The sequence below is a fragment of the Castor canadensis genome, chromosome 6 (assembly GCF_047511655.1).
Source record: "Castor canadensis chromosome 6, mCasCan1.hap1v2, whole genome shotgun sequence".
NCBI classification, from domain to species: Eukaryota; Metazoa; Chordata; class Mammalia; order Rodentia; family Castoridae; genus Castor; species Castor canadensis.
Window position 1 is genome coordinate 3,908,271 of NC_133391.1, and position 24,802 is coordinate 3,933,072.

Consider the following 24,802-nt stretch of genomic DNA (forward strand, 5'->3'; position numbering starts at 1 on the left):
GGAAACACACAGATTTGAGGATGAAGGTCAACAGAGAAAATGCCAGGCACAACTAGAAAGGAGAAGCAGCTAGGTTTACATCTGCCGAGGTATGCAGATACTCAGGAAAAAATGCAATAACAAGGTCAACCCAAACTGCTATAGAAAGCCTATCTTTTTAAACTGCTATAGAAAGCCTATCTTTTTAAACTGCTATAGAAAGCCTATCTTTTTAAACTGCTATAGAAAGCCTATCTTTTTAAACTGCTATAGAAAGCCTATCTTTTTAAACTGTAGCTGTTTTAAAATAGCACACATCAGCCAGGGAAGAGACAGTGCAAAGCCCAAAGGTAAAGCAAACAGATGTGTCTGCTTTCAACATGAAAGGCAAAACTGGATTTTGCAGCCAGAGATGCTGACACCCTATGGTACTCACTTATTGCTGCCATTCAAGCATGCTTTTTGCATAGCATCAACAGTGTACTGAAGGAACTCGTGGGCATCTTCTTGGTTTCCAAAACGGAAGTGCCTAGCTATACCTGCAGCATGGAGGTAAAGACAAGGACTTATTACACATTACAGGTCTGGAACGCACTCCAGAGCTGTGTATTATATGTGCAGCATGCTGACTGAAAACCTATTGAGTCTTATTTACTGGGGAAACAGCTGCTCTGAGAACAGCCAGGACCATGTACTCTCTGCCATTTCTGAAAGCCTGGGGCCGAGCCATAGAATGGCTCCTGTGACTATCAAGTTAATTAAATTACACAAGTCAAAGTTAGCATTGGCTGTGTTGCCTTAAAAGTTTGTCCAAAATGTTAGTCAGTGTACACAGTGCAAACACAATGCTAGATGTCCATAAGAGAGTCCATGCAAACCATGAACTCACCCTACACCTCAGTGCTACACCAGTGACAACAAAATTATGTTCTCAGTTGCACAACATTTCAGCTCTACTGCTAACTGACTAAGCAGTTGCAAGGCCATATTATTTAAAGCCATAATTAAGAAAAACACTAACAAACAGATGAATAATATCACAATAAGACAAATTTTCTGGGTAGGAATGTGTGACACTACATATACACACAGTAGCTTGAAGCATATAAAATTGCCAATATTCTACCTGTTTTGACCTATAAAAATGGCAATTCTGGATTCAACCATGTATGTATGTTTCTGGACAGACATTTACACACAGCAGTACCACTTTAAGAAAACACTACCTGACCTGAAAACATTACTCATGGACACTATGTGTGCATGTATAAAAATAAATAGATAAGTGTATAAAAATCAAACCCTGCCCTGGTTAAAGTTTTGTTTTAAAGACTTTTGCACTATCTGTTCTGGCCTGTCAGTAATGCCAAGGGCCAGTTTGATCTTTTGTCTTTAGTGGCGTTTTAGGCAAAAGAATTCTAGTTTGTCACTGCATAATCATGCACCACTGTAACTGCCCAGCTAGATGCCCGCCCAGTTAATAAGGGTGGGTAGGGTAGTGTATCTCTATAATCCCAGCACACTAGGAGGGCAGAAGCAAGAGGATCACGAGTTCAAGACCATGGGCTACCTAGCAAGACTCTGTCTCAAGAAGTCAAGGACTGGAGGTGTGGCTGAAGCAATATAGTGCCTGCTTTGCAAATCTTGAAGCCCTGAGTTCAAACCCCAGTACTGGGAAAAAAGGAGGACTGAGGTGTGGTTCAGAGGTAGAATGTTAGCATGCATGTAAGGGTCTGGAGTCAATCCCCAGCGTATGGGGAGGAAAGTGTTAATAGGTTTTTAAATTTTGTGAGCATTTTTATTACAACTTGGTTAACTAAAGTCATATAAAAATTTACTACAAAAAACACATAGAAAGTGATTAAGAAAATTTCATGCAATCTCTAAAAGTTTAAAAAGTATATAGAAAAGGCTGGGGGTGTGGCTCATGTGGTCGAGCACCTGCCTAGCAAGGCAAGGCCCTGAGTTCAGACCTCAGTACCAGCAAAAAACAAAAGTAAAGCTTATCCCTAAATTTACTAAGCTATAATTTTTTTCTTCTCTTTTTTTTTTTGTGATTGAATCCAGGACCTCATGCAAGTTAGACAAGCACTCCACCACCTGAGAAAACCCAGAGCCCGTAAGTTCTTCTTTATAATTATATAATTATGAAGTATAATTAGCATTATCTCAAAAATTCCTATCACTCTGTATAATGTAATAGTCATTCATCAAATTAAAACTAATTTAAAAATATCTAAGGAAATCTGTGGGGCAGTATCAGAATTAGTATTACTCAGCACAAAACTCCAACTATCTGGGAAAAACCACTATAAAACTTACCAGTAATTCCATTAATGGCCAAGGATGGTGGCTAACACCTGTACTGCCAGCTAAGTGGGAGGTGGAGAATGGGAAGACTGCAGTTTGAGGCCAGACAAGGCAAAAACTAAGCAGAAACCAATCACAACAAATGAGCCAGGTGTGGTAGTGAAAGCCTGTGATTCCAGTGAGATTGTAAACCATGGGAGGATCTGAGGCCAGCCCCGGGCAAAAACATGAGACCCTACCTGAAAAAATACTAAAAAGCAAAAAAGGGGGCTGGTGGAGTGGTTCAAGTGGTAGAGCGCCTATCTAGCAAGTGTAAGGCCTTGAGTTCAAACCCCAGTACCACAAAAAAAAAAAAAAAAAAAGAAGCAAAAAAGGGTTAGGGGCACAGCTCAAATGTTAGAGCACCTGCCTAGAAAGTGCAAGGCTCTGAGTTCAAACCATAGTACCACAAAAAAAAAAAAAAGATAATTTCATTAACAAATTGAGCTTTAAGTAACTTAAAATTCACTTAAACTACATACTTTCCATTATACTGTCATATTTTGTTTAAAAGTTTCAAAGTTAGTTTATAGGGTACATGTTTTATTTAAAAAATTGTTATTAAAGACATATCCATGTATGATAAAATACATGTTATTTGTTGGCTGGAGGTGTGGTTCAAGAGGGAGAGTGCCTACTTAGCAGGCTTAAAGCCCTGAGTTCAACTATCAGTACCACCAAGAAAGAAAACAAAAAACTATGTTTTTGTTTCTTGATTTTTCAGTGCTATGGATTGAACCCAGGGCTACAGTGTGCTAAGCAAGTACTGTACCACTGGAGCCACACTCACCAGTGCTTTTGCTTGTATTTTGTTTTTGAGATGGGGTTTCACTAACCGCATGGGCTGGCCTCTACCTCCTGAATAGCTGGGAGTGTAGACATGCACCATGCCTGGCTTGGGGAGTGGGGGTGGGGTGCCTGGTATTTATCACAGAGGCCATTAGGACTAACTAGCTAAGAGCCAGGTACAGTGGTACACACCTGCAGTTTCAGTCACTAAAGAGGCTGAGGCAGAAAGTTCACTGGAGCCCAGAAGTTCAAAGCCAGCCTGGGCAACATAGTGAGGACCCAACCGGAAAAAAAAAAAAAAAAAAAAGACAGAGTAGGTGAGCAAGTGGTGCAAGCTAGCGGAGTGGATACTCACGGCGCATCTCGTTGATGACGAACATGGGCTTGATGACGTCACCAGGGTTACTGAGGGCTTGGGTGATGTGCGCTTGCATGGTGCACATCATGCAAAACCCTTCTGCGTGACCTGGAAGACAGACAACCATCCTCCCATCAGCACCCATGGAGGCGCCTGTGAGCGCGCGCTCCAGACTGAAATGCCAGGAACATCGAGCCTGCTTCCTTAATCATTTTCATTTCCTCATCTAACAGCTATATACTGGCTCTATCTTACAGGAGAGGAAAGGGGCTCACAGAGCTAAAAATTTGCCCAAGGTCAAATGTTTCTTATGTGGCAGACACATAACTGACCCTAATAACATTTTTCTAACTTTAGAGCATGTGCTCTTAGCTCCTCTCTATACAAGAAAAACAACAATTGTTTTCTTTTACTACCATTTGTCTCTAACAGTAAAAGAACATCTCCCATGGTGGCGGCTAGAAATCTCTGGGTAAATATGCTGGCTTTTTTGGCCACCCATAGTGGGCCCTCATTTTTTTATTTTAAAATAATTTTTTAAACGTAAACAATGATTCTTAGCTCATGTTAAGTGGTGCTACTAGCACCTGGTGGTAGTATACTACTAAATATCCTGCAATGCATGAGACACCCTGCAGTAAAGAACTACCCAGCCCCAAATGTTAATAGTACTGAGGCTGAGAGACTCTGCCCCATCTCAAGGCTGCTTAAAACCTATTTAATATATAGCTTAAAAAACCCTGAAAGGATCAAACTATGTCCAATTAACCATGCCCCACAACAAAGCTAAAATATGTTTAAAGTAATAAGAATAAATACTAACACCCAGCAATAGAAAACGGATGACGTCTGTCATCTGATTGGAATGAGGCATTCAAAGATGCAGAGGCGACCAGAGCAGGAAGAAAACAGAAGCCGATTCAGAATGACACAGGAAGTAAAAACAGAAGGCAAGGACATTCAAAAACATACTGTACACATTCTCACAAGCGCACTGCGGAGAAACACAGAAATACATCCAAGTCCACTTCTGCAGATGTACAGTAGAACCACAGAGGACTGATGAGAGATTAGACACCATGAAAGAAAATATTAGTGAACTTGAAGACATTCGTTATAGGTAGAAAATATTCAAAATGATAAAGAGAAAAGACAACCTTCAAACAGCAGCAACAAAAGGGTAAGTGGATTGTGAGCTGAAGTACACTTTAGAGCTGTACATACAGACAAGTGACTGGAATCTGAAGGTGAAGGGAAAGAAAGAACAGAAATAGTTCTCTACAAAGGGACAGTACACGGAAGGATTTTAGGGTGATGGAATGGTTTTGTATACTGACCAAGGTGAGACTGTAGTTTATGTGGATCTACAATTCAAATAAAAAAAGTTCATTTTATTCTGTCAAATATAATAATAGAAGTTTTTAAAAATGACTTGTAGAGTACTTGCCTAGCATGTGGACAGCCCTTGGTTCAGTCCCTAGCACTGCAAAAAACAAAAGCCAGGCACTGGTGTTTCATACCTATAATCCTAGCTACTTGGGAGGCTGAGATCAGGAAGATCATGGTTCAAGAGCAGCCTAGGCAAACAGTTTTTGAGACCCTCATCTCCAAAATAACCAGAGCAAAATGAACTGGAGCAAAAATAACCAGAGCAAGTGGGAGAGGACCTGCTTTGTGAACACCTGCTTTGCAAGTGCAAATACCTGAGTTCAAACTGCAGTTGCACAAAAATAATTAAATGACCAAATATTGCCCAAATTTGGTGAAAATAGTAAATGTACAAGAAACCCAGTAGCATCAAAACAAAACACATAACCACTTTTCTGGATGGGGAGAAATTATCTATCCCAATTCCTTTTTTTATTTTGGAGGGGGTAGGGTGGGTCTGCAGTTTGAACACAAGACTTCATACTTGCAAAGCAGGCACTTTACCATTGGAGCCACACTTCTAGTCCATTTTGCTCTAGTCATTTTGAAAATGGGTTCTCCCAAACTATTTGCCCAGGTTGGCCTTAAACTGCAATCCTCCAGATCTCAGCCTCCCAAGCAGCTAGGATTACAGGTATGAGCACCTACACTCAGCACCCCTCCCTATTCTTTCAGACAGCAAAGGGCCCTGTTAGGAGCCTGCCTTTACTATGCAAACCAACAATCCAGAGCTACCCTCCTTTACCTGGCCTGAACACCTAGGACACTATTCCTCTGCATTAGTCACCCCAGGGCCAGGCCCCAGGTGACTAAGGACCACCCCTATGGCTTAGAGCCCACTGAAACTATTCAAACTAGCCTATGCAAACTGTTCACCCAGTCCTGCCTTGCCTTTCCCATGGAAACTTCAATAAAGGTTCTGCCCTACTGTTCACCCCTCTCCCTGTCTTCTACCTCTTGACCACCTTGTGTCCCTGCCATATGGGCCTGTGTGACATGGCAGCTTCCTGTCTCCAAGACCAGTGAACATAGTCATCTTTATTGTCTGGAACCTCTCCTGTGTCTCCTCCTGAGGCTGCACCTGGCTGCGATCATGTGAAAGAACACCAAGCACAAACACACACTACAGAAGAACAAGGGCCCCACCTCTTCCCACAGCAGCAGAGGTCAAGTGAAGAGGCAGACTTCCACTTGCTGGACTATAATAAAGTACCCAACTCACTATTAGGATAGAAGGCAGATGAGGCGTGAACTTTCCAACACACTGTGTGCTCCACTGTTCCCCACCCCATGCTAGTGCAAAGGCTGGACTTCTACCCCACACCCATACCCTCCACACCTACCACACAAGGGCAGCACCAGGACCTTGCCTTTGCTAAGAGGTAGCAAAGCTACTTGCAGCTCAGTGTCAGTGAAGACACAAGGGGAGCTGGAACCTCTGCTCCATCCGCAGCAACAAGAAGTCCCAACCCAGACTGTGGATGCAATGGAGGCTGAGTGGGAACCTAGCTTCTAACTCAGCAACTTCAGAGAAAGGTAGCTGAAACAGATATATAAGACCCAGAGTCTCATAATGTAATGTAAAGATATCAAGGTTTCAATTGAAAACATCTCCACACCAAGAGTTAAGAATCTCTCAAACAAAAATTATAACTCTGCCTGATATGGTTTTAATGCATGCAGAGGAAATGTTTAAAAAAGCAAATAGGTGAGAGTGGCAACCCTACCCTGGCTACTTGGGAGGCTGAGATCAGGCGGATCACAGTTCAAGGTCAGCCCAGGCAAATAGTTCACAAGACTCCATCTCAACAGAAAAAAAAGCTGGGCATGGTGGTGAGCACTTGTCATCCCAGCTATGGTGGGAAGCCTAAAATATGAGGCTCATGGTCCAGGCCAGTCTGGGCAAAAAGTGAGACCCTATTCCAAAATAACCAGAGCAAAAAGAACAGGAGGTGTGGCTCAAGCAGAACAGTCCCTGCCTAGGAAGCACAAAGTCCTGAGTTCAAGTTCCAGTACCACCAAGGGGGAAAAAAAAATAAAGAACAGTGGTAAGTTAGCAAAAAAAGAATTCTAAAAATATATTCAAATGACAAATAGGAAGACAGGAATAACAAAACAGAGAAATGAAAAGCAAAGAGAATAAGCATTTAAAAAAATGGATTAAAACTCACTGCCCAACCATATGCTGTCTTCAAGAAACCCGGTTCTAATGCAATGATGTGGGCAAGCTGAAAGTAAAGGAGTGAAGATGTGTCATACAAACATTAATAGAATGAAAACAGAACTGTCTACTTAATATCAGATAAAGTGGACTGCAGAGCAAAGAAAGCTAGAGGGACGCTGCACAACATAAAGGGCCAACCCTCAAGAAGACATAGCAATCCTTTTTAGTTTTTTGCTTGTTTGGTTTGGTTTTTGAGATAGGATCTGGCTATGTAGCTCAGGCTGGCCTCAAACTCATAACCCTCCTGCCTCCAACTCCCAAGTGCTGGGATTACAGGTATGTGCAAACACACCGAGCACTTTTCAATGTGCTTGTACTAAACAAGAAAGCTGAAAAAATGCATGAGTCAAACTCAGATAGAACTGAAAGTAGACAAAGAAACCACATTTAGAGATGGAAACCTCAATATCCTCTGTCAGCAACTGGCTGAGCAATGCAGCAGAAAAATCAACAAAGATACAGAAGAACTTAACAATGTTATTGGCCACCAAATCTAATCAATGTTTAGAAAATGCTCCACCCAAGAGCAGAATATATATTTGCTTCAGGTGCTCACAGAACATATACTAAGACAGACCATATCCTAAGGCATGAAAGCCAAACTTCAAAAAATTTAAGAGTGTGTTCTCTGATCAGAATGGAATCAAAACTACAGATCAGTAAGGAAAAAGATAAGAAAATCCCCAAATAAATGGAAAGCAACACACCCTAAAGAATAGATGGATCAAAGAGTAAGTTTCAGGGGAGATGATAATACAATGAATGGAAAGATAACATCAAAAAAGTTGGGACACAATTAAAACAGTGCTGAAAGGAAAATTCATGACAATTACCAATATCAGGAATGAAGGTGACACATCAATATAGACCCAACAACAGCAAAAGGATTAGAAGACCAGAAATAACTTAACATGTAAATCTGGCAATATAAAAGAAATGGAGCAATTCCTCAAAAAGGCAAACTACCACAATCAAATAATGTGATTAGCCCTACACCTATTAAGAAAACTGAATTTATAGTTTAAAACTTCCAAAAAGGGTTATCTCCAGTTTCACTGGAGAATTTAAATGTCTAAAAAGGAATTAACATCAATGCCATAAAAATCTATTACAAAAAATAAAAAAGGAGTTCACATCCCAAATTCACTTCATGTAGTTATATATTAGTCTGACACCAATACCAGATAAATACAAAAACAGAATCACAGACCACTATCTCTCCTAAGTAGAATTAATATTAGCAAGTAAAAATGGGCAACATGTGAAAAAATTGGACACCATAACAAATTGAGTTTATTCCTGCCATGCAAATATAACTCAATATTATAAAGTCAACCAATGTAATTCACTATATTAATAGCCTAAAGAAGAAATATCACACTGGGTGTGGTGGTACATGCTTGTAATCCTAGTTACTCAGGAAATAGAGGCAGAAGGATGTGAGTTTGAAGTCAGCCCAGACAAAGGTAGCAAGACCCGTCAAAAACAAATAAATAACAAAAGGTTGGAAGGCATAGCTAAAGTAGCATTGAAGCCCTGGGTTCAATCCTCAGTGCTGGAAAAAAAACAAAAAACAAATCACATGAGCATGTCAATTTGATGTAGAAACGATGTGATAAAAATCAGTACTTATTCATGATAAGTCAGAAAAATAGAAATGAAGAGGAACTTTCTTGACTTGGTAAAGAACATCTATGTATAAAAAAAAAGCTGGGTGCCAGTGGCTCACATCTGTAATCCTAACTACTCAGGAGACAGAGGATCAGGAGGATCGCGGTTTGAAGCCAGCCCAGGCAAACCAGTCCAAGAGACCCTATCTTGAAAATATCCATCACGAAAAAAAAAAAAGGGCTGGTGAAGGCCCTTTTTCAAACCCTGGCACTGCAAAAACAAAAAACAAAACAACAACAACAAAAAAACACCTACAGCTAAGAACAAATTCAGTGTTTTCCCCTACGATAAAGAGAATGTTTACTCTCACCACTGTTATTCAACAGAACGCTGAAGTCCTGGCCCATGAAATAAGACAAGAAAAGGAAATAACAAGTAAAGTGTAAATAAAACCAGAAAAGTTCAAAGAATCTACCAAAAATGCCTGGAGCTAATAAATGAGCTTAGCAAGGTTACAAGATACAACATCAAAATGCAGAAATCAAGCCTATCTCTGATTTCCAGTAATGAATACACAGACATTAAAATTAAGAATTTAACACCAACTATAATCAAAAAGAAGTAGTAGCAGGTGTAAACCTTACAGACAAAAGGCATATAGCATGTGTATCCTGATGAATGAAAGCAAAGAAGATCTAAGTAAATGAAGAGACATGCCATGTTCACAGACTAGAAATGCCAATAGACACTAATTCTCCCCCAAAATGATGCGGTTTCATGTTAAACCAGTTGAAATCCCCAGAAGACATTTCGTAGACGTAGACAAATTCATCCTGTAGTTCACACTGAAAAGGGTAAGACGAGAGGCTCACCCCACCTGGCGTCCAGCCTTGCAGAAGTAAGGACGGCACAGAGGGACAACCACATCCATCAACAGCAGAGCGTGGAGCCCAGGAACAGGCAAAGTGACTGTGTACAAAGGTACAAAGCAATTCCATGTAGGAAACCCAGCTTTCTTGTTTGTCTTTTTGAGACAGGATCCCACTATGTAGCCCAAGCGATCCTAGAACTCACTGTCCTGCCTGAGCTTCCTGAGAGCTACGATGACATGTGCACCATCACATCTGACTAAAAGACAGCCTTTCTAACCAAAGATGCTGGAGGAAATGGACATTAACAGACTCCCCCTCACACCAAAAAAAAAGTAACCTCGAGCTAAATCTCACTTTTTTTTTTTTTTGAGGGACTGGGGTTTGAACTCAGGGCTTGCTAGGCAGGTGCTCTACTACTTAAGCCATTCTGCCAGTCTTTTATGTGTTGGGTATTTTTAAATAGGGTCTTGCAAACTATCTACCCAGGCTGGGCTCGAACCATGACCCTCCTGATCCTCCTGAGTAGCTGGGATTACAGGTGTAAGCCATTGGCACCCAGCTAAAAACTCACACTTTATTCAAAAATTGACTCAAAACAAATCGCAGATCTAAATGTAAAGTGTAAAACAACAAAACTTGTAAGAAAATAAACCAGAGAAAATCATAAGGACTGAGGGCTAAGAAAGAGATGGTACACTTGATAACAAAAGCACAATACAGGGGTGGGTATGGTGGTTCACACCTGCAATCCTAGTGACTCAAGAGGCAGAGATAGGGAGGATTGCAGGTCAAAGCCAGCCTGGACAAAAAGTGAGCAAGACCCCATTCTCAACAATACGCTGGGCTTGGTGGTGCATGTCTATATTCCCAGCTACATGGGACCAAAGGTATGAGATCACTGAAGTCAGCCCTGGGCAAAAAATTGAGACCCTATCCAAAAAACAACTGAAGCAAAAAAAGGGTTGGGGAATGGCTCAAGTGGTAAAGTGACTGCCTAGCAAGCCCAATGAGTGAGTCAAAGCCCAGCAGCACAAAAAAATTAAAAAAGCACAAGCCAAAGAAAAACTGATACACTGAACTTCACCAAAGTTAAACACTTTTATCTGCAAAAGACCTAGTTTAGGGGATAAAAACAGAAGCTACAGATTGGAAGAAAATCTGTGGAAACCACTATCCAACAACAGTCTGGTGTCTAGAATTATCTATTAGGCTACATCAGAATATGTAAGCAGTATTCAGTATATAAAGAACTCTCAAGACTTGACAGTACAAAATCCAAGAACACGATAGAAAATGAGCAAAAGATACAAAGTGACATTTCACCAAAGATACTCAGCAAGTAAGTATTCAACACTCTTAGGCATTAGGAAAATCCAAATTAAAACAACAGTGAGCTTCCCTAACATATCTACTGTCTACCAGTATGGCTAAAACGAAAAATAGCTGACAATGCCAAGTGCTGGGGAAGAAGCAGAGAAGTTGCTGGCAGGTGTGAAACAGAAAAGTGACACTGATATACTTTGTGCAACCGCCCTCAAGTCCAGGGCATTTATTCCAGACAAATGAAGACTTATATTCACAGAACAAGCTGTATGCTCTAAGGTTTATGTCAGCTCTATTTGTAGCATTCACAAACTAGAAACAACCTAGCTGGTTTTTAGTGACAAATAGTTAAACAAACTAGTCTTAGCACTAGTTTGCTTAGCAATGGAAGAACTGCTGATACGTGCAACGACCTAGGTGAATGTGCATAGTCTTGAAAAGACAAAATGATAGGAATACTGAATAGATTAGTGGTGACCTCAGAGGAGTTGGGGCACCCAAGACATAAGCTTGCCTATGTAAAAGGGACCATGATGGATCCTGCAGATTGGAAAAGTCTTTTCTTGCTTTCCTGGTTTTGATACTGAGTGTTACCAGTGGAAAAAACTGAGTAAGGGTACATGGGATCTTTATGAATTATTTCTTACAACTGCATGTGAATCTATAATTAACCCCAAATAAAAAATTGAATTTTCTTAAAAAGGCAAATGAAGTTGGAGAACTTACCTGATTTCAAAACTTAAACATACTCAGTAATCAAGACATTGTGTTCTGACATCAAGATAAAAAAAAGGATCAATGTTACAGAATAGTCCAAAATACATCCCTATGCACATGGTCAACAGATTTTTCACAAAGGTGCTAAGACAATTCAGTGGAGAAAGGCTTCTTCTCCTTTCACAAATGGTGCTAGAAAAACTGGACATGCACATGCAAAAACACACGCTGCTGTTGGAGCTTAGTGATGGAGTGCAGGTCCAATCCCCAGCCAGACCCAGAAACATTCGTTAAAATTACTCAATCTTCACATTTCAAACAAACAAAAACTGGACCACTGACCCAAATATAAAAGCCCAAACTATAAAACATCTAGAAGAAAATATGGAAAAAAACCTCTGTGACCTCTGATCAGTTAAAGATTTTTTAACACAGCACTTAAAACACAAGTGACAAAAGGAAAAAAAAAAAAAAGTAATTATGTAGAACATTTTCTGTTTTGAAAGAAAGGCACTCTTCAAGACACTGAGGAGCCAGGCACAGTGGCACACAGCCATAGCTTACCACCCAGGAGGCTGAGGCAGGAAAATCACAAATTTGAGGCTGACCTGGGCTACATAAGAGGACCCTGGGAAAGGAAGGAGGGAGGGAGGAAGAAAAGGAGGAAAAAAAGGAAGGGAGAAAGGAAGGAAACCAAGTAGAATGAAAAGACAAGTTCCAGACAAGGAGAAAATACTTGAAAACCTAAGTCTGATAAAGGATGTATGTCCAGAATATATAAAGAAGTTTCAAAATGCAACAATAAGAAAACCACTCCATTTTCAAAACTTATTTTGGGGAAGAGGTGGCACTGGGGTTTGAACTACTCCACCAGCCCTTTTTCGTGAAAGGGTCTCAGGAACTGTTTGCCTGGGCTGGCTTCAAACTTCGATCCTCCTGATCTCTGCCTCCTGAGTAGCTGGGATTATAGGTGTGAGCACTGGCACTACCCAGTTATTAAATAGACAAAAGATCTGAACAGGCATTTCAGCAAAACAAATATACAAAATGGAAATAATGACTGAAGATGTTCAACATTATTATTAATTAGGAAAACACAAATTAAGAATCACAAAAAGATACCACTGTTACCACATACCTCTGAAAATGGTTAAAATTGAAAAAATTGCTCACGGGAAGTACTGGGACAATTATGGAGCAAACAGAAGTTCAATTCACTGCTGGCGGGAATGCAAAATGTCACAATCCCTTTGGAAAGCAGTTTTTCAAGCTTATTTTCAAAAGTACATGCCTACCATAGGATCAAGCATTTTACCCTTAAGATTATTTGCCCATGAGAAATGGAAAATGTATTTACAAAGACTTGTTTGCAAGTGTTTGGGCAGCATACTTCGTGGCAGCCTCCAAAGATAAAGTACCCAAATGCCCATCAATAGGTTAATGGAGAAACAACTGTGGTATATGCAAACAATGGAATATTACTCTGCAATAAAAACCAAACACTAATGCCTGTTACAGACAGAGTAATGTCGGAATAATTATGCAGTGACTCAAGATGACATAAGAATATATACTGATACACATTTACCATTCCAGAAAATGCAAACTAATGTATACTGACAGAGAACGCATTCTCTGTGAAGAAAGTGAGGGGAAAGGGAGACAGAGGAAGAGGTGATAGCAAAGGACCACTGGGGAACTTTTGGGGTGATGAGCATGTTCATCTTAACTGGGGTGAGCATCTCATGGATATAAAAATGTCAAAGTGCATCAAATTGAATCTGAGCATTTCAAGTATGTGTGGTTTACTGTACATCAATTATACCTCCAGAAAGCTTAAGAGAAAGGTGAGGAAGTGGGGGAGGGAGAGGGAGGAGACTCCCAATAGCACAAAAGGTAGGCACGTAATTCTGGGAGCTTCTGAATCTGTCTTGGTCCCCTCTTGCTGTCCAGGTGCCAGTGCTGGGTTCTCATCCACACCCTACTTTCATTAAGTGCAAAGGTGATAGGAAAGCTGCCGGAGGGTAATGAATTATGGGCTTAGAAAGGGAGAAACTGAGGGCAAACGACGTTCTACAACTTAAAGTCCTCTGGCATAACAAATAGCACTGGGTGGCCAGGCTCCAGGTGATTTTTCTTTCAATCTTCATGTACTTTCCAAATTTTTTTCAAGCATTACTTTATCTTTGAAGGGAAAAACAGTTTTAAAAGACCCACTTTAAATTCTACGTTAAGTAAAGAACTATTCCAAAAGAAACCAAAGTGTTGCTGTTCTCCTCCCCACCAGCAATGGAGAGCGCAGACCCGAGCACAAACTCAGGTCAAAGAACTGGCGCTGCGTTAATAAAGGACTATGGTACTCACAATACAGGAAGAAGGCCAAAGCCTCAAAAATGGGCATTTACAATTCTGAATTTCACTAATCAGCACTGAGTTGGCTTTCACCCAAAGACCCTTATGTGTGTTAGATGATGTTCTGCCCTATGAGTTGAAGGCAGAGCTCTCGAATGCTGAAGGAAAAGATCTATGTGAGTTTGGAAGGTTGGAGGCAGCAGCAAGTGTTCCTCTCCCCGAGGCCTTACAGGCTGAGGATGAACAGAGCCTTCAAACAAGGTGACTGCCAGGGAGGCAGTCCTTGTGAACTCTGCTTGGCCTGAGGTGTTCACATTGGACAGTGTATAGCCTTTTTAAACAAGTGTACAAAACCAGCAGGGGGCTCTGAGATGCCAAATGCCGATAAAACAGCTTTCTTTTTAAATAATCTCATAGGTCAAATTAGGTGCAAAATGCTTCTTATGCTACCTGAATACAAATCCTAAAAGTCCTCCTTGGTTTCTAAAAGAGTAAACCAACTTTTTGTGATCACACAACTCTCGACTTAATGCTTCACTTTCAGAGAAAAAAAATAAAGTAGGTTAGCATAGCACAACACTACAAACATACATGGCACAGAGCACTTACATGTCTTGGAGTGCTCATGTGATAACATGTAGTTGGCGAGAGGTGGCGTGTAAGTTAAACACTGCAACGCTGCATTGGCAAAACAGGTGTTACCCAAATTCTGGAGCCCAGCGCCAACTCTGTGAGTTTGTTGCCACTTAAGACAAATCTTCTCAGATGGGAAAAGAACCTTCTGTGGGGGAGCAATGCCATCACCTAGGGCTAGAAAATAAACAGCAAAGACTTAAAAACAAAGCTTTGTAGGCTTCTGCAGTGAAATAACCAGCAATACTTGATCAACCTCAATCTAAGATTCCAGCTTGCCAGAAGTACAAGGGAAAGACATTTTTAAAGATGAAACAAAACCCTCAATGTGAGGACCAAATGATTTCATTTCAATAAATAATTTGCAAGGATGATAATGGGGAAGGGATATAATTTAAAGGAACCTTAAGAAAATGCAAAGTGTAGACCTCATTTGGATGTTGCTTTCTATGACCAACTACTGAAAAACATATACACGACAACCAGGGAAATTTCAATAGAATGGTTTGGTTTTGTTTTGCAGTACTGGGGTTTGAAGTCAGGGCCTTAACCTGGTTTTTTTCGAGATAGGGTCTTGAAAACTATTTGCTCAGGCTGGCTCTGAACCTCGATCTTCTTGATCTCTGCCTCCTGAGTAACGAGGATTACAGGCGTAAGCCACCAACACCTGGTTTAGACTAGATTTTTAATATAAAGACATATTTAATTTTGAGAAAAGAATTCTAGATACACACAGTAAAATATCTGTAGATGAAATATGAGGTACTGGACTTGCTTTAAAATGCTGAGGAAGGATTGGGGGGTGTGGCACAGTGGTAGAGCATTTGCCTAGCAGGCACCAGGCCCTGGGTTCTATCCCCACACCATAAAAACATGAAAACTAAGAAAAAAATAAATTTATTAAGCATATATGTGTGTGTATCTATACATATAAATTTCAAGTATGTATACACATTTGTGTGCATGTATGTCCATGAGTTGGTAAGTCAAGATTGGCTGATGGCTACATGAGAGTTCACTGTAATTCCTTTCATCGATACTTAGAATTTCCCACAATAAACTCTTTAAATCAGTAGAAAACACAGGTGGATTCCCTGTAACACCTGTTGCTGAGGACACTTGCACTCAGCACCACCTCCGTCCTCCCTGGGGTCACATGGTCTCCAACATAATGGCTGATACTGACGCTGTCCCATTTCTCTAAGGGCGGTTTGGCATCACTGTGCACACCTGTAAGCACACAACATGTGCCCTTTGAAAGTTTATAGCTATTGTTAAGGCTTCTACTACCAATCACTAAGCATGCTGATAGAGCTCAGGTGAAGTTCAAGAAACAACTTACTTAGGGAAAGCCAAAATCAGCAACAGCAAGGTAATTTTTCAAAGCATGGCTAGTCTACCCTACAGACGGTCTGTTTGAACAGAGAAATTAGTGACTACTAAGTATGCAAAAAGGCAGGCTTTGACTTGGCAGGACAGCAAAACAGAAAGAGTGAGATAAGGCTGTAGAGAGCAGGCAGAGCAGGGAGGTGTGACTACGTCCTGGGGGGAGAGGGAGGATGAGGGTCCCAAAAAAGACAGGAGGCTGCAGCCTTGCAAAGATGTCTGCTGGGGAAGGAGTCAAAGGACCTTAACCCTCCATGTGTAACATTCAATTAAGTTGTCTGTGTTTGGTAGCATAAACTTTTCTCTAAAAGGCTATACTACTCACTCTCATCACAGTATCAGACTAAGACAAATCAAAACAGCAGAAGGTTCAGATGGTTACGAGCAAACAACATCCTGAGTGGGAACTAACTCTACTACCAGTCTTTTCATTTCAAAGCTTCAAGTCTTCAAATCCAAAAGTCTTACAAGTGCCGACTAAAGGTGTCAGTGTCTCACTTACCTGATGAATTTTAACAAATGTAACATTTATATTATCTGCTCTCTTTCAAAGAGTTTTGTCACTACAGATGATTTTTAAGTGACCAAAAATAAAGCTAGGTAGAGCATTTTGTAAAATACTAGGCAAGAATTTCTTTTTAAATCTTTAAAATTTACAAAGGCAGGGCTGGTGGAGTGGCTCAAGTGGTGGAGTACCTGCCTAGCAAGTGTGAAGCCCTGAGTTCAAAATTTCAGTACCACAAAAAAGAAAAAAACCAAAAAAAAAAAACTAACCAAGACACATACCTACTTAGGGAAGTACAGTAGCTACTGGTTAATTAAAATGTCCTACTTACCTTGATTCTCTCCAAAATGAAGCTCATCCTTCAAAAAATTAGGACTAAAACAAACTACTCATACCTTGGGGTCTAAAAGTAATCTGCCCTGTTGTGATGTGTGACAATAACAAACAAAACCCATCAAGCAGTACTGGTCACTCAGGTGGCCATATGTCCTGTAAAACAAGCCCCAGTCTGAAACTACCACTCCCGACAGCCTTTCTTCGGGAGCTTCTGGGTGATTATTTTTCAAACAATACCTTGATCCTTTTGTGGTGATGGCTTTGATTTGTCAGGTACAGATGAACTCGAATAAACTACAGCACCAGGTACTGGTCCTAAAGAGAGTGTGTGGTTTGGAACATCATTTAATGAAGACACAGCACCCCAGCTGGCAGAGCCTGTGTCCATGTCTCCAGGTGAGACCGCCTCAGAACTGCCAGGCTGGTTCTGATAGGTCGACGGGCCTGAAGATTCAGCTTTGTCAACTATGGTCATTGTTCAACTCTGCAAAAGATGAAAGCAGACATTTGTTTCACAGGATGAGAAAAGTAATCTACTTGGACCATTACATCTTAGAATTTTTTCTAGCTATTTTAAATTATTTTCCAACAAATCATCCAAAATATAAAACAACAATACTGGGCTGGCAGAGTGGCTAAGTGGTAGAGCAACTGCCTAGCAAGCATGAGGTTTCTGAAGAGATTCATTAATGTGGTGCTATGACTTTTTTAAACAAAACCTGTAACTTCAGTAACATCAAACTCAGACACAAATGAGTTAGTACAGCATGCCACTGTCATTTTCTCCCTGGCTTTAAATCCACTAGTTGAGCTTTTCCATGTGACAGTACCGAATTAATTGTTGCACATACATTAACTTGCTTAATTTTCATAATGAACCTATGCAAAATCAGACAGAATCCACAGGGTCTGTAGAACGGAGCAACTGTAACTCAAACTAGTCAGCATTTAGAACTAGGAACCAGGACCACAAACCCAACTGGGGTTCCCTCTAGCTACACCACTCAACCAGAGTACTTTGGGAAATGTCTCAAAGGCAGCCAATGTAGACGTCACTCCCTACTGCCCACCTCCAGCATCCTGTCCTAGCCCCCCAACACTAACACTCCCAATGGGCTGGTCTCACCACACTGAGTTCACATTTAGTCCTGCTCTCTGGACTCTGCTCCGGTTCCACCTCAGACCAATCTAACTTTTCAGTTTATAATTCATTTCCTCTGAACACTTTCTTTGACAACTCTTTCCCCCAAGACTGGGTTAGAATCCCATCCTAAAAACCCCTTCCCATAACGATGCCCATGGCAATGAGCCAGCATTTACACCACAGCTACTTCACTCACTTAGAACTCTCCATCAAGTTCTAAGTTACAGCCCCTGGCCTGGTGCAGAGAAAGCATCAACCAATGAATGAACAAACTCTGCAAACAGGAAGTAACTAGTGTTTGCTTTTAGCACCAGCTTGTGTTGAGCAATTAGACAACATCTCACTTAAACCTATAAAAACTCTGAAGTAGAAACTGCCTGCAAAAATGTTTAAATATGAACTACTGTGAAATACGGAGGTAATAAAATACCCATGTACATAAGTGCCACCTTAATAAACAAATGTTTACATGCACTTGCTGTTCACCCAAGGTTGTTTTTTAAGCCAGGCACTGGTGGCTCATGCCTGTAATCCCAGCTACTCAGGAGACAGAGATCAAGAGGATCAAGGTTCGAAGCCAGCCTAGGGCAAATAGTTCTCAAGACCCTATCTCAAAAATAGCCAACACAGAACAGGGCTGACAGAGCAGCATTAAGTGGTAGAGCACCTGCCTAGCAAATGTAAGGCCAAGTTCAAACTCCAATACCACAAAAAAAAAAAAGGTTTTTAAAAAGCCTCAATCAATTCACCCAAAGAGTACAACCTAAAGTTTTGGGATGCAGAAGCAGAAATAGAAAGGAAAATGTTAATTAGATATTATTGAACTAAATTTCAATCAGTTGAAGACACATGACCACTCAGAAGAAAACCTGAGCCTATTATCCAAATAAAGTTTACACTTTTCTCATATCACGGGCAAAAAACAAAACAAAACAAAACTATGAAAAAGTGTGGGGACAAGAGTAAGAAAAAAAGGGGAGGTAGGGAGGAAAAAGGCCAAAATTGAGTAATAAGAAAAGGTTAACCCAGCCGTAGTTATATTAAATAGCAGCAAAAACTTTGATTTTCTTGGGATTAACAAATGACCAAATAATGAGCTGGGAGCATGGCTTAAGGGGTAGAACACCTACCTAGCAAGCTTGAGGCCCTGAGTTCAAACCCCAGTACGGGAGTTGGGGGAGGACTGCTCTAGTAAAAGGCAGGGGGAGGGGGAAGCTCTTAAATGAAAGAAAGAAAAGAAAAACACAACTGAATCCATCCATTCTTCTTCATTTATCTATTCAGTCAATAAACTTACCTAAAACCATCAGGTAACAAAAACTACACTCCATTGGCTACAGAAATAACCTTTCTTGAAGCCAAACTACATTGTGTAGAACTTAGGATTCCTACAGGTACATGTTCCTGACTCTCAGGAAAGCTTCTAAATATTACTGTTACAAACACCAGGGCTTTTAACCAACCACTTCAATGAAAAGTTTAACATTTCTCTTAAGGCCTTCTAATGATCTACAAACTTACAAGAGCACGTTTAAAAACAAAGGGACACACATGATTGGAAGTTGCATGCATGTGGGAAACTAAGATATTTTGCAGTAAGTAAAATCTTTTACTCAAAAACCTTAAAAGTTCCAGTCCCTTATGGCTCCCTTGTGGTGACCAAATGTTAGCTATGTATTTTTTTTTTTTTTAAAGAATAGCACCACTATTTAAACATTGTGGCACTCCATATACACTGAAGTAGTAACATCAGCACATTAAAAAAGAGACTGTTACTCTATACTTCATAAACAATGTAATCCAGGTTCTTGTAGCATTTCCGTTTTAAGACACACACAGCTTTAAAAAGACAGCACTGATTTTAATTATAGTAAAGCAAACCAAATGATTAGCACCTTACACCTTTACAGACCAAATACTTGCAGCTTGATTCAATGAGCACAGAAAAGAAAGTGAAAGTGACCCTAAGTAAAAACAAATAGGTGAAACTGATTATTCATGACCCTATACACTTTGAATCATAACAGGAGGAAGAGAATTATGCTTAAAACGTAAAACTCTTCGGGGAAAAAAAAAACCATTAGGCTCCACAAACATGTTATGAAAACCTACACTCGGGTAGTTCCTTTGGAAAAAGAGGCGTTCGTGAAACAGTTTTCCAAAACACTTTTACTGCTACTTGACTGTAGTTAACTGTGAAATCCAACATGTTTGGCTATAAACAATTAAGCGCTAAGACCTCCGCGAATATAAAAGACCTATTCAAAAAAAAAAAAAAAAAAGACTCTCCATTGCATTCATTATAGGGCTTAAAGTCATAGAGTAAAACTTAGGTCCCGTCAAATTTTCATTTCGAACATCTGAAACCCATCTCTTCTCCCACCACCACACACATCCTCCTCTCCTCCTCCCCTTTTCCCAGGTAAGTTGGGTTCCTCCAGCCCCAAAGATAAAAAAGAGACTCAGGGAGGCAGGCACACATGCTTTAGGGGACACGCCGCCTGGCTCCTCCTCTTGCCGGGCGTGGGGACCCTGTGCGGAGGAGCCAGGTGGACAGCCCCGCGCGGAGGGAAAAGGGGGCGACCGGGTTTGAAAGTTTGTCCCGGTTAGGGCCGGGGTGGGGGCGGGGAGGCGAGCCCGGAGCTCCGGGGGGCTCCCGGGGGCGGGAGGTGGCAGCCACGCGGGGGGTGGCGGGCCGGGGACGCCGGCTCCGCGATTGCGGCCGGCACACGCCCACCCCGGCAGCCCCGCGCCGGCCGGGCCGCCCCGGAGCTGCCCGCTTAGCCCGTCCGGCCCACGAGACTAGGGGGCGGGCTGGGGCCGGTGGGGGGTGGGAACGCAGTGTCCATGGCAACCGGGGGGGTCCGGCCTCTCCGCGCAGCCCCGCGCTGCCGGCGCCCGCTCGCCCGCCGGTCTGTCCGCGGCCGCCGCCCCCTGCTCAGCGGCCTGGCCTGGCTTGGCCCGGCCGGGCGACGACGGCTCTGCCCCCGGCACGGCGAGGTCCTGGGCGGTCCGCGGTTGCGGAGGGGGCGGCGGGCTAGGGGCCGCGCCAGCCCCCGGCGGGCCGCGCCGGCTAAAAGGGTGGCCGGGCCAGTTGCGGCCTCAACGAGTGAGGACGCTCGGCGGGTCCCCACGCTGGCCTGTGGCGGGAGGGAAGGAGGCGGGAGCTTACCTGACCCGGCTCGGCGCTCGCTCCATCCCCCTCGGCCGCCGCTGCCGCTGCCGCCGCCGCCACCGCCGCCGCACACAGCCCAGCCGCCCGGCGGGGGACAATGACGTGCCTCCATCCGGGCACCGCTGCCGCCGCCTCCGGGTCAGCGCCGCGCCCGCAGCGCCCCGCCGGGCCACCAGGGGGCGCGCCAGGGCCGCGCCCGCACGCGCCGCCGCCGCCCAGGGGCCGTAGCCCAAGAGGTACGGCGCGCAGCTAACGGGCCCGGCGAGCGCGGGAGGGGCCGTCGCCAAAGGGTGGCGGGCGCAGGCTGCCCTGATACGTCAGCAGAGCGCCGGCCGGCGGGCCGGCGGCAGGACTGCGCTGATTGGCGAGGCGGGCCGCGGGGCGGGGCCAGGCGGGGCGGGGCTACTTCCGCCCCGCGCTCCTAGGGAGCAAAAGATACAGAGCGGCCCTGGCTCTCAACCGGACAAGAGGCGCCCGGGACCGCGGAACACCTTCTTCGAGTGCTTCGCCCTTTGCAAGTGCTGTGCACGATCCTTGGCCCCGCGGTCTAGGCCTGCGAGACCCACTGTGATGGGGCCCGCTCTCCATCAAGCTGCACACTCTTGCAAGAAAAGGATAATCTTAAATCCGACTCCAAAAAAGAACAGACTCCGGCCCAGTCCATCAAGATTTCACTTCAAATCCTAGCGATCTGCCATCTTTGGGGACTCATACTTGTGATCACTTAATTGGACGTCTGACCGCGAGGTTGAGCAGAGCTAGGTCGTGGTTGCATCACTTTCACCATGACTCGCCTCCTGCCTGTTGCATCTCCTGCCTGCTTTGATTAAGGACCCGAGTCTTCCTTCTCTCCCCACCCCCACCATGATCCCGCTCCTTACACCAAGTCACTCCACCTAAGCCACCATGGGTCCTGTGGTTCTGATCCCGTCCTAGTCATCTTTTCCTCTCTCACCACGTCCATTCCAACAGACTCCTTCCTGTTTGATAGACATTCATACTGTGGCCAGGGTTGTCTTTCAAAACCATAGGCCAGCCAGGTGCTCTGTGGCTCATGCCTGTAATCCTAGCTACTTGGGAGGTGGAGATCAGAAGGATCAAGGTTCGAAGCCAGCCCAGATAAATACTTCACAAGAACCCATCTCCAAAATAACCAGAACAAAATGGACTGGAGGTGTAGCTCAAGCAATAAAACGCCTGACTTGCAAGCTTGAAGTCCTAAGTTCAAACCCCAGTCCCACCAAAAGGAAAAAAAAAAAAAAAGCCACAGACCAAAGAATTTGATTCCCCTCCTCAGTTTTCCTTGGCCCATAAAAAAGCCTGCATTTCTTAGCCTAGCATTTCCCAGCACTGGGGAGGCTGAAGCAGAAGGATTGAGAGTTTGAGGCTAGCCTCTACTACTACGGAGCAAGACCTTAAAAAAAAAAAAAAAAGTACTGCAAAAAATTAAAGGGAAAAAAAAAAGTCGCCAAATTTCCTTTTCTCTAATGTGTTACAGCCATAACAGGCTCTCCTACAAACCCGGCACCCTGTCCCCCTTTCCTCTGCTGATGGGGAAGCTTTTCTTTATTTCCACCCAGCAATCGAGAGTCCTAATCTTACTTCTCCTCTAGGTTGCCTGTAAAATACCATTTGTGCATTCGGGGCAGAAGGCTGAAGGACTGGAAGTAAACAAAAGGGATCAAAAGGTGAATTCCCATTCTGCAGAATTCAGCATCCACTTTCAAGGTTAACGTTACAACTTTCTTCCCAAGGAAGGGGGAGGTTTTGGTATTTCACCTTCATAGCCCTTTAACATGATTAGATTTTTGAAAACAGAAGCACAGATAATTTTCTTGCCTTTTGCAAATGACTTTCAGATGACTTAAATCCAAGTGCTAAGGAACTGAAGAACTAAATCCTTGCTATTCACACCTGAGCTTTGTGAATTCGCCTGAGCAAACTACAACCTCGAGTCTAGCATTTTGTATTTCAAAATGCTTTGCTTAGAATTCACCTTAGAAGTTTAGCTTCTGATTTCATTTTATGCACAGTGTATTATAAATTATCCCTTAAGTCATTTCCTTAAATCTTTGCAGAGTAACTTGGATAGGAGAAGGGTTTGGTTTTGGTTTGGGCATGGCTGAGTTTGAACTCAGGGCCTCATTAGCACGCACTCTACCACTTGCACTATGCACTCAGTCCTTTTCTTTCTTTCTTTGTTTTTTAACAAGGTCTGGAGCTTTGCTAGGGCTGGCCTGGAACTAGGATATTCTCCTATCTCCGCACTCCTGTGTGGTCCACCATGCCTAGAGTGTGCCACCATGCCTGGCTATTTTATTTTTTAAACATGGTCCCTTGGAGTTTTCTACCCACGCTCTTGGAGGGGAAAATATTCCCACTCCCTCTGTGATCTCAAAGCAAAGAGAGAATCCTTTTTACTTAAAAGAGTTTCATTGCCACTTATCTAGCAAACTAACAACCTAAATGGAGAAGTTACAAAGAATCTGAAGAAGTAAGTCCCAGGTCTTCAAAGAGCTGAGTCTTTGGCTGAAATAGTTGTTAGCAAACTTCTCCCAGAAACTTATCTCTAGATCAGAGTTTAATCCAAAGTGACTTTTGTTTACAGATTTCACTTTGCAGCTGTTCTTACAAGCTGCGGGACCTAAGAAGTTACTTAGCGGTCTCCCTTACCAACACATCTCCACCCACCCCCAAGTCCAGGCTATCAAAGAGCTTAGAAGTCAAAGATGAAGTCAGTTTTTCTGAGGCCCTCCACAGACATCTAGGAATCCTTCAGGGGTTGCTGTTAACTAACCCCATCAAGGTATCCACCTTCTATGAGTGATGGCACATAAAAACTCACAGCTGCTCCCTTCTGAGTGCTGATTTTAGCCAAAGGGAGACTCATCTCCCACTGAGAGTATAGCCTTTTTTGACTCTCCCCTACCCTCACCTTACATAACTTTTCTCTCCAGAATCCTCCTTAAATATATCTTGAGTGCCTAATTCTGTCTCAAGCCCACTTCTAGGAAGCTTGACTTAAGGGATTGGGCACCAGGAATTATTCCACGAAGAATATAAAGATAGAATTCCAGGTAATGGGAGGATATGATAGGTGTATAAACATGTCAGGCTCTACCTGAAGGGAGCTATGGCTGACCAGCGGAAAAGGGAATGTTTGGCTTATTCGTTCTCTCTGGTGTTTGAAGGGTTTTTTTGTGTTTGGTTTTGGTTGGTTGGGGGGAGTCTTGTTCTTGTTTTGTTTTGTTGTTTGAAATGCTGAGGATCCAGCCCAGCCTTTCGTGTGCTAGGGAAGTACTCTACCACTGAGCTGTGTTCCCATCAGCCATGGATTTTGTTTTGTTTTGTCTTGTCTCATTATGTAGTCCAGGCTGGTCTGGAACTTGTAATCCTCCTGTCTCAGCCTCCCAGAGTGCTGGGATTAAAGGTACGCCCTACCACACCAGCTTAGCCATGGATGTTTTTAAACAGGAAAAGTGACAAGCTTAGGCCTGTCTCCATATAGAGCAAAGTGTGAAGTTCAAAGATTGTGCAAAGCTGCCCATTCTAACCATTGTCACCTGCATTCAGAGCATGAGCAGCCCCAAGGACCAGGCTCAAGACTCAGTTTAAAAGGAA

The 24,802-nt window shown here is 42.8% G+C and overlaps 1 protein-coding gene across 4 annotated transcripts in view; it reads right to left on the bottom strand.

The window, feature by feature from the left end:
* Usp42 (ubiquitin specific peptidase 42) overlaps nucleotides 1–21,318 on the bottom strand; it is a 38,915-nt gene extending 17,597 nt beyond the window's left edge. For 3 of the 4 annotated variants that reach the window (XR_012448752.1, XM_074075510.1, XM_074075509.1), the window contains exons 1-6: nucleotides 21,179–21,318; nucleotides 17,100–17,346; nucleotides 14,612–14,812; nucleotides 7,075–7,131; nucleotides 3,473–3,583; nucleotides 416–518 (exon numbers count right to left, since the gene is read on the bottom strand). Coding sequence is in view for 2 of the 4 variants with exons in the window: in XM_074075510.1 (XP_073931611.1) it covers nucleotides 416–518; nucleotides 3,473–3,583; nucleotides 7,075–7,131; nucleotides 14,612–14,812; nucleotides 17,100–17,337 (710 nt within the window). In the remaining 2 variants the exon portion in view is untranslated. The remainder of the gene's footprint in view (nucleotides 1–415; nucleotides 519–3,472; nucleotides 3,584–7,074; nucleotides 7,132–14,611; nucleotides 14,813–17,099; nucleotides 17,347–21,178) is intronic. The other variant, XR_012448753.1, reaches the window with a different exon arrangement.
* Nucleotides 21,319–24,802: the final 3,484 nt, after the last annotated feature.